Consider the following 9553-nt stretch of genomic DNA (forward strand, 5'->3'; position numbering starts at 1 on the left):
GTGTTGAGTTTTATTGCTCGCGAACCGTATGGTGAGTGACAGATGACCAAGAAAAAGAGAAGCATAATTAACCCAAAGAAAGCTACACGGCATCACAAGACTTCAGTTTCATCGTAGATTTACACAGCGTGTTTTATAACTGTTTTGCAGATGGTCCACTCCGTACCTGTTGTTCTACATAAGAAAACAACAACAACATGGTTCTTCGCTCTTTGTACACTTCCACAAAATCGGTGCACATTGCCGTGAGGCTGAGCCTGCCCACCCCCAGAGAAAACGGCGCGCGGTCGGTGCGTGTGCTTGCGCAACAGGCCTCCACTGCTCCTGGAGGGGCTGGCGTTGCAGCCCAGAACTGTGTGTGAGTGGTTTTAGAAAGGGGAAAAAGAAGAGATAAGTACAGCGCTGTTACTGCCTCTCGTGCGAGGGCACCTCCACGGCGCTGTACGGGTGAGGGGAAAGGGACAAAAAGAGTAGAGAGAAAAAAAAAATAGAGTAACGAGTGATAGATAGCCCAGCGGTAAGGGTTCGTCAGGAAGGCGCGGCGGCTACAGCCGCTCATACAGATCGGCACCGTCCAAAAATTCAAGCAGCGCCACGAAGGCGCGTCCGGTCAACGACGAGTGCGCCACCGGGAACAGGAGCGCCTCGGTGTTGTCGCACGGCAGTCCGAGGCGGCGGTAAGCGCTCGTGAGCGCGTCGCGCTGAGCAGAGTACGCAGGGCACCGTAACAGCACGTGCTCCAAGTCCTCCACATCGGCGCACTTGAGGCAAAGAGGGCTCCCCGTACCTTGGATGCGGTGTGTCCTTGCCGCGGTGCGGTGGCAGCCGATGCGGAGGCGAAGCAGCAGCGCCCGGTCTCGTCGGTGAAGGCCCGTACGTGGCAGCAACTTTGGCGGCTTGCCACTGGCGACGCGGGCGTCCGGGTGTCTCGCTCGTAGCATGCCGGCCACGGTGTGGCGGGCGACGTCAAAGGGAGACACCACGAGCGACCGGGGCACTGGCGCAGTGTGTGCGGCCTTCGCGAGCCGGTCCGCTTCCTCGTTCCCGTGTATGCCGATGTGGGCAGGCACCCACTGCAGAACGAGGTCGCATCCCTGCTCGCAAACGCCACGCATCTTGTGTAGGAGGCGCTGAATCAGCGGGGGTCCCTGGTCGGCTCTGGACAGCATGTGTAGTGCCGCGCGGGAGTCCGTCAGGATGGCCGCCGCAGGGATGCGCCGCTGGTATATGAGCTCGGCCGCCAAGTCGATGGCCGCCAGCTCCGCGTGCGTAGATGAGACCGCGTTCAAAACGCGGCACTGACTGTGCGCGGGGATCTCAGGAGCTACGCACGCGGCAGCAGCAGCACCGTCCCGCAAGACGGAGCCGTCGGTGAAGACGAGCACCCGGCCGGCCAGCTGCTCGCTGATGGCTGCAGCCGTCTCTTGTTGCAAGGCGCAGAGCGCTGTATTGCGCTTGCCTCGAACGCCAGGGATGGTCGTGCGGACGAGCAGACGACGCTCTCGATGCGGGGGCGGAGCAAGCCACGCACACGTGGCGCCACCCCGTACCAGGCTGGCGAACTGGGCGGCGCGGCGACCCATGCCGGAGCTCGGGAGAGAGTGCAGCCGGCTGATCAGCTGCTGGCCGTGCCGCGAGCGATGTAGGCGCTCCACGTGGTTGAGGGCGCGCCCCTCGGCACGGAGAGAGATGGGTGTCTCCCCCGCCTCGGCGAGAGTGGCGCCGCTCTGTGAAGATCGCGGGAGGCACAGGAACTGGCGGATGACGGCTCGGTGATCCGCGTCCATCACCTTCCATTGCGTTGGCTGCAGGTCCGCCAGCGGTAGAGCGTACAAGATCCGCGCTGAGGCCACGGAATTGTAGAGGCGTAGTGCGAGAGACGGCGAGCAGCCCTGGCCACGAGCGAGCAGGGATCGCGCAGCGCCCGCCACCTGCGCGGCACCTTTCCGCAGGGCAGCTACTGCAGCACACCAGTTCAGCCGTCGGTCGATGACAAGGCCAAGGTAGCGAACCCGCTTCTCCCACGGAAGTAGCACTCCATGGAGGGTGAAGCGCGGCGTGCGGTACTGCCCATCGTACTTTGGGTGCACGATGAGCGCCTTGGTCTTGGCTGCCGAGAGGGTGAGGCCGATGCCGCTGATGTAAGCATCGACCCCGTCCAGCGCGCGCTGCACACAAGCACGCACCGCATAGCCGACGCTGGTGGGGCCGATCGCGAACAACGCGATGTCGTCCGCGTACACTGCGACACGAACCTCGTGCGCCGGGAACTGGGGAATGTAGTCGGGGATGCGTGCCAGCGCGAGGTTGAACAGGAATGGGCTAAGCACGCTGCCCTGCGGCACTCCTGTCACAACCGCACGCGGCCGACTGAGCGCTCCTCCAACGCGCACCCGCATCGTCCGGCCGCCAAGGAAAGCTGCGATGTAGCCGCGCATTCGTCCGCACACTCCGAGCGCATCGAGAGCGTCCATGATGGTGGCGTGTGGCAGACGGTCGAAGGCGCTCTCGACGTCGAGGAGAACGAGGTAGCCTGCCTCGCCTCGACGCTTCGCTGTCTCCAGCGTGGCGATCACGTCGGCAAGGCAGTCTGCTGTGGCCCGGAGTCGTCGGAAGCCGCTCTGCTCCGCCGCAAAGGTGTCGAGCGCCGCCGTGATCCACTCAAGCCGCCGCAGCGCCATGGCCTCGAGCACCTTGCCAGCAGCGGAGGTGAGCGAGACGGGCCGGTACGAGGCAGGATTGCTGGCTGCCTTGCCAGCCTTGAGCAGCGGGACGACCACCGCCTCGTTCCACTCGACCGGGATGCTGCCGGTCCGCCAGACGTGGTTGTAGGCGTCGAGCAGCAGCAGGAGCTGGTCACCATCCAGGTTCCTAAGCATCTGATATGTGACGCCATCGGAACCTGGTGCTGAGCGGCGCTTCCTCGATGTGAGCACTGTGCGAAGCTCACCGATAGTAAAGTCAGCCTCGCACAGCGCCCTGATGTCCTCGAGGATCCCGGCCGATGGGAAGTATCGCTCCGGGGCATGCAGCTCGCGCCTTGGGTGCGGTTGCGGCTGCAGCACGTGCGGCGCCGGTGGACGGACGGTGGGCGGCGGGCAGAACGTCTCAGCGAGGAGCTCGGCCAGCTGACCGTTCGTGATGCCGCGCGCCACGGCGATGGAGAGGGCGGGGCAGCGTGGAAGGCGGGGCCGCAGGATCGCCCCCAGGATTCGCCACGGGCTCGATCGCACGCTCGCCCGTTCCAGCGACGAGCAGAGGCTGGACCAGCTGGCGTTGCGGCGCTGCTTCGCGTGGCGACGGCATACCGCGTCCAGCCGGTTGTACACAGTCCAATGTTCGCGCTGGCCCGAGCGCAGCGCTAGCCTCTCGGCTCTGCGACGCGCAGCGCGGAGGTTCAGCTGCTTGATGTCGGGAACGGGCGTCCCGGCCGGCACGACACAGCGAGTCGACGCGGCACGCGCGCACTGCGCGATGTGTTGGAAAAACCCGCTGCACTCCGAGACTGGCACTGTAGCACACAGTTCCCGGAATCGCGGCCAATTCACAACATTGTACGCACGCGTCGGCAGGTGGGCGGCACGGCGGGGCTCGAGGTGGATGGGGTAGTGGTCGGACCCTCGCATGTCGGGGCTGCGGCGCCAGATGTAATGGCAGCGTTCCGACACTAGCGAGAGATCCAACACACTTCCCTCGCAGCCACGACGGGCGAAAGTGATAACACCCGTGTTGGCTATCAGTAGACCCGCCTGCTGGATGGCGTCAAGTAGGTCCCGGCCACTGCTGTCGGTGTGGCTCGAACCCCACGCAGTGTTGTGCGAGTTGAAGTCACCGCACATCACGAGGTCGCCGCGCACACGCTGTGACAGCCGGACGACCATCTCCTTGTCCCAGCGGCCGCCGCAGCACGCGTAAACACTCGCGACGCACGTGTCGGTTGTTCCGATTCGCACGGTCACCGCCACGCACTCGACGCCCGTGCACGGCAAATCGTCCACACTCACCACGGCTTGAGGGAGCCCAGCGCGTACGTAAAGTGACGCGCGAGATCGCCCAGCCGGATGAGTGGAATCGGTACACGGAATGGCCGTGCATGACGCCTGTTCGCAGCCAGCAGCACTGTGGTAGCTGACGAAGCCAGGCAGACTGAGCTCTCCCGGGCGGACGTGGGTTTCTTGCAAAGCAAGCACGTCACATCCGTCCGAAAGAGCCCCATCCGCCAGCTCTGGATGTCGGCGGCGCATCGAACGAACATTCCATTGAACAATGCGCGGCCGTTGCCCCACTGGTGTACTAGCCATGCTGGATCAGGGCGTCATGCATTTCCAGTGCTGCCACACACATGTGGCGCGCTGGGGAGTCGGCAGGTACCGATTCCAAAAGTGCACGCAATGCCGACGCGAGCGTCGTTATGACGAGGTCACGTGCATCGGGTGTCGTCGTGCTGCGGGGTTGGGCGGAGCTGCTCTCGGCGGCTGGCTGCGGCGCTGTGTTGCCGGCCAGCACGTCACGGAATGATCGGCCCGGCTGAACCAACGGCGATGATCGTGGCTCGGGGGCGCGCTGTGCTGTGGTGGTGGTGGCCGGCTGCTGATTCCGCTCGGCAGGGGCATTGCTCCTCGCGAGAACGAGGGCTTGTTTGCGCGTGATGCGCGGAACGGTTCTCGCGAGTATGCTCGCCACCCGCCGCTCGAGCTGCCAGTTGGGGCAGCGTGGCTCTGTCGACTCGTGCGGGCCTCGGCAGTTGATGCATCGGGTCCGCTTTGAAGTACAGGCGGTCGTCGCGTGCGACCCCGCGCATTGGAGACAGCGCGGGTCGCGAGAACAGGTCGCTGTGGCGTGCCCGAAGAGGCCGCATCGACCGCACTGCAACGGCCGCGGCAGCTGCGGACGTACGCTGCGGCGCTGCTTGAAGAGGTGAACCTCTTCCGGCACGTCTCTGCCTGCGAAGCGTAGTGTTGCGACATCGCCGCTTCGGGTGACGGCGAGTACGGGCACCCGGCTCTCGATACCCTCAAGGATGGAAGGCCCATCGATCGCCGGGTCCACGTTGAAGAGCGTGCCCGTGCAAGAGTCGGCGATGAGTGCCTTCGCCTTGACGGGCACGTCGCAAATCACCCGGACGGCGAGCAGTGCAGACAGGTCCGTGCCAGGCAGCGCGTCGACTGCCACGACGTTCCGTCGCAGGTTCGGACGGACTCGATGCGTCCCCGAAACGCCGGCCAGGAATGCGGCAATTGCATCGCGTGATGCCGCAAGGAAATGTGCCTTCCTCGCGAGCGGTCTGTACAGAACGGTTTCCCGTCCTTCAGGGGCTGGTGCGATGTGTGGTACCGCAGCAGGAGAGCTTGAACGTGCGCCGGGATTAGCGACGGTAGTGATCGCCACCGACCGCACGGTGCGGCGCTTGCGCCGGCTGTTTTTTTTCCTACCCGGCTGCTTCGCGCCGGGGAGGAGAGAGAGAGAGAGAGGTTCTTGTTTGGGAAGGAAATAATTGGGTTAAAGTGCAGTGCAGTAACTGTCTCTCAGATGAGGACACCTCAACCGCACTGCACTGGGGGGATGGGGTAGAAAAGAGTGGTTAAAGGGAGAGGGAAGCAGCAGCAGCGGTCGAAACACCGTAAGCGCGGGGAGGGGGCTCAGAGGCGATCGGCCAGGGCGATGTCCTCGGCGAACACCAGAATCGCTCGGAAGAGGCGCTTCTGGCTCGAGATGCAGCCAGAGGGGTGCAGCAGATTGTCCACCGTGGCACAGGGAAGTTTGTGCGTACGGTAGACTTTTGCGAGGGCCGCGCGCGCGTTCGAAAAAGTCGGACACTCACACAGTAAATGTTCCAACGTTTCGGTCGCGCCGCAGTCCCGGCAGAGAGGGGAGGGGGCTCCTTGGAGGCGATGCCTCCTCTCGGCGGGCCAGACGGAACCGGTCCGCAGGGCGAGGAGGAAGGCGCGCTCGCGTCTAGTGAAGCCGGCCTCCGGGAGATGGCGTGGCGGGCGTCCCCGCGCAACCCGGTCGTCGGGGTGGCGTAGGGCGAGCTCTCGGCGGATGCTGTGGCGCGCGGCGTCGAACGAGCTGACCCGCCGTGTGATCGGCGTGTTGACAACGTGTGCGCGTCGCGCAAGCTCGTCGACGGCCTCATTCCCGGCGACGCCAACGTGTGATGGCACCCACTGCAGCCGCAGATCCAGTCCCCGCTGCTGCAAGGCATGGAATCTGCAGGCAACACGCTGGGCGAGCAGTGGGGCGCGCTCCTCGAGGAGAAGCTGCTGCAGTGCGGGCCTCGAGTCTGTTAGGATCGCCGCGCGAGCGATGTGCGGCGATTGCTCGAGCGCGTCCGCAGCCAGGTGTAATCCCACGAGCTCAGCGGTGGTGGAGGTGGCTCGGCAGGGCAGGCGGCACTGGGACTCGATGGCGAGGCTCGGGGCGAAGCAAGCAGCAGCCGCAGAGCCGTCCTCGAGTACCGAGCCATCCGTGTACAGGTGCGCTCTCCCTGCCAGGTCGTCCTCTATCCTCGCTGCAGCCTCCTGCACGATGGCGCAGAGAGGCGTGCGTTGCTTGGAGCGGACGCCTGGCAGTTCGAGACACACGTCCAGGGGCACGGCGAGACTCGGTGGCGGCCAGTCTGGTGGTGGAGCCGGCGGATCAGCCACAATGTTCGTGAACAGCTGGAGCATCTTGCCCACTCGTGACGCAGGGAGATCCCGTATGAGCGACAGGATGGGGCTCGTGCCGGGGGCTCTAGAGAGGCGCTCGATGTGGCCGAGCGCGCGGAGATCGGCCGTCAGTGAGGGGGGCCAGGCGCCAGTTTCGGCGAGCGTTTCTGCCACTCTCGACACGCGGGGAAGGCCGTGGCACACACGAAGCACCCTGCGATGGTCGCGGTCAACGGCGCGCCACAGGGAGTCGCGCACATCACAGAGCGGCAGAGCGTAGAACACCCGCGATAGCGCCATCGCTCCATAAACACGGACGGCGAAGGAAGGGGCGCAGCCTTGCCCGCGCGCGAGGAGGCGGCGAACCGCACGTTCCACACGGAGAGAGGCGGCGCGTAGGCGTTTCACTTCCGCGACCCAGGTGAGGCGATGGTCGATGGTTAGACCGAGGTAGGACACCGTCGGTTCCCAGCTTAGTGGCACACCATCGATGAGCACACGGCCGGTGTGGCGGCGTGCGGCAGCGCGAGGGTGCACCATTATCGCCTCACTCTTGGTCGCTGATAGCTCTAGGCCGATGGCACGGAGGAAGCCAGCGACCGAATCCAAAGCTTCCTGTAGTCCGCGTCGCATCTCGGTGATGGCGGACGTCGGCCCCCGGACGTAGAGTGCGACGTCGTCCGCGTACACAACAGCACGCACAGGGAATCGGCCAGCTTTCGGTATGCACTCGATGATGGGAGCGAGGGTGAGGTTAAACAGAAATGGGCTCAACACACTACCCTGAGGCACACCGGTGGTCACTGGCCGAGGCGAGCTGGTGGCCCTGCCGACGCGGACGGCGAACTTCCTGTCGGCCAGGAAAGCCTGGACGTAGGCAAGCAGGTTGCCCGCAACACCGAGCGCACGCACAGCACAGATGACAGATTCGTGCGGGAGAGTGTCGAAAGCGCTGCGTACATCGAGGAGGAGGAGGAACGCGGCCTCTCCGGCGCGCCTGGCTTGTTCCAGCGTGCCGACCACAATAGCGAGGCAGTCTGCAGTGGAGCGCTGTGCTCGGAAACCGCACTGTTCTGGCGGGAGGGCGTCGCGGGCTTGCGCAATCCACTGGAGTCGGTGTAGTGCCATCGCCTCCATGGTCTTTCCCGGCACAGATGTGAGTGAGACCGGCCTGTATGAGGCGAGCTCGCGTGAGGGTTTTCCGCGCTTCAGCACCGGCACCACGACAGCAGAGCGCCACGACTCCGGCAGGGAGCCCTCACGGAAGACGGCATTGTAGGCGTCTAGGAGGTGCTGCCGCTGGGCGTCGTCGAGGTTGCGAAGCATCTGGTGTGTGATGCCGTCTGCTCCGGGGGCGGTGCGGCGTCGCCTGCGGTGCAGGACGCGCTGCTGCTCGTGGAAGGTGAAGTCGTCGCTGCACAGGCTGTCAATCGCCCGCGCGGTATGCGCGCGATCTCCCCCTCCCACGAACACAGCCGTATAGAGCGCCCGCAATGCAGCCGCAGGGACGCCGGGTGCTGTTGAGGCGTTGGCGGCAGCGAAGGAGTCTGCTAGCAGTTCGGCGAGCGCCATCTCGGTGATGCCGCGGGCAACAGCGATGCCGAGAACTGGCCATCGTGGGGTCCTCGGATTCACCATAGAGCGCATGATGCGCCAGCCACGGTGTTGGTTCTGTGGGTCAGCAAGCGACGCGCAAAGTCTAGCCCAGCTGCGGCGGCGCAGCTGCCTGGCATGCCGTCGGCACACAGCGTCCAGTCTGTTATATATGGTCCAGTCAGACGCGGCACTCGTGCGGATGGCGCGGCGCTGGGCACGGCGGCGGGCGGCGCGAATGTTCAACAACTTTATGTCCGGGCAGGGAGTGCCGGCCGGCACAACAACACTCGTCGACGCGCGCCTAGCTGAGTCCGCTATGTGCGCGAAAAAATCGGCGTCGCGCGACCACTCGTCACACAAATCGCGGAAAAGCGACCACCTAACCACAACGCACACGCGAACAACTCCGCGGCTGTGGGAGGTGGGCGATAGGGTGATAGGAAAGTGATCCGATCCGGCAGTGTCCGGTGCGCGTTGCCAGAAATATGAGCAGCGCTCCGAGACAAGTGCCAGATCGATCGACGAGGTTTGTATGCCGCGGCGCACAAACGTGGGCCTCCCGCTGTTTAGGATGGACAGGCCCAGCGTTGACGCGGTGGCAAGGAGCGCTTTACCTCGGAGATCACTGTGACCACCTCCCCAGCTACGGTGGTGAGCGTTAAAGTCCCCACAGACGACACAGTCTGCCGAAAGCGAGGGAATGAGGCGCGTGAGGTAGGTGAAATCGTTCTGCGGGCGGCCGCTGCGACCGCCACCTGGGCGCATGTAGACAGATGCCACAGAGGTGTCGGCGCCGCAGACGCGCACGGTAGCGGCCACGCACTCTACCACAGCACTGCACAGATGGCTTGTGTCGATGAGGACGTGCGGGAGGGTGGCGCGGATGTACAGCGCAACACGGGGGCGCGTCTGTGGATGGGCGCTGTCGTGGCAAGGCGCAGAAGTACAGTGTGCGAAAGCGCACTCACTGGCACTGCTGTAGCCAACGTAACCAGGCAGCGAGACCTCCTCTGCACGCACATACGTCTCCTGGAAGGCGAGGACATCGTAGTCGCACAGAGGAAGATGCTCGACGAGCTCCGAGTGCCGGCAGCGCAGGGAATTGCAGTTCCACTGCAAAATGCGCGGCCGAGGAACACCCTGAGCTCTAACTGCCATGGTGGGTCAGTGCCCCATGGGCGGCGAGAGCAGCGGCACACAGCGTACGAGCAGGCGAGTCGTGCGGCAAAAGTTCCGTGGCGCACTTCAGTGCGGCAGCGAGGAGCGCAATCACTGCGTCGCGCGGGTCAGTGGGAGCCACAGTGACC

At 64.6% G+C, this 9553-nt stretch overlaps 1 protein-coding gene across 1 annotated transcript; it reads right to left on the reverse strand.

Annotated features, from left to right (window-relative positions):
* Positions 1–9553, reverse strand: LOC139055667 (uncharacterized). The gene is made up of 3 exons (XM_070533196.1): positions 5642–9553; positions 4343–5315; positions 1–4302 (listed from the first exon to the last, which is right to left on the reverse strand). Exons 1-3 carry the CDS (start codon positions 9402–9404, stop codon positions 546–548), a joined length of 8493 nt encoding a protein of 2830 aa, XP_070389297.1. The 5' UTR covers positions 9405–9553; the 3' UTR covers positions 1–545.

This window comes from Dermacentor albipictus, chromosome 2, assembly GCF_038994185.2.
Source record: "Dermacentor albipictus isolate Rhodes 1998 colony chromosome 2, USDA_Dalb.pri_finalv2, whole genome shotgun sequence".
NCBI classification, from domain to species: domain Eukaryota; kingdom Metazoa; phylum Arthropoda; class Arachnida; order Ixodida; family Ixodidae; genus Dermacentor; species Dermacentor albipictus.

Bases quoted from the DNA above. Each gene is read 5' to 3' on its own strand.
- LOC139055667 (XM_070533196.1), bottom strand. From the start codon at position 9,404: ATGGCAGTTAGAGCTCAGGGTGTTCCTCGGCCGCGCATTTTGCAGTGG. The intron at 5,316-5,641 runs GAGCCCCCTCCC...ACATCGCACCAG, and splicing joins CGCCCTGGCCGATCGCCTCT to CCCCTGAAGGACGGGAAACC. The intron at 4,303-4,342 runs GTGTGTGGCAGC...GCCCTGATCCAG, and splicing joins GACTCCCCAGCGCGCCACAT to CATGGCTAGTACACCAGTGG.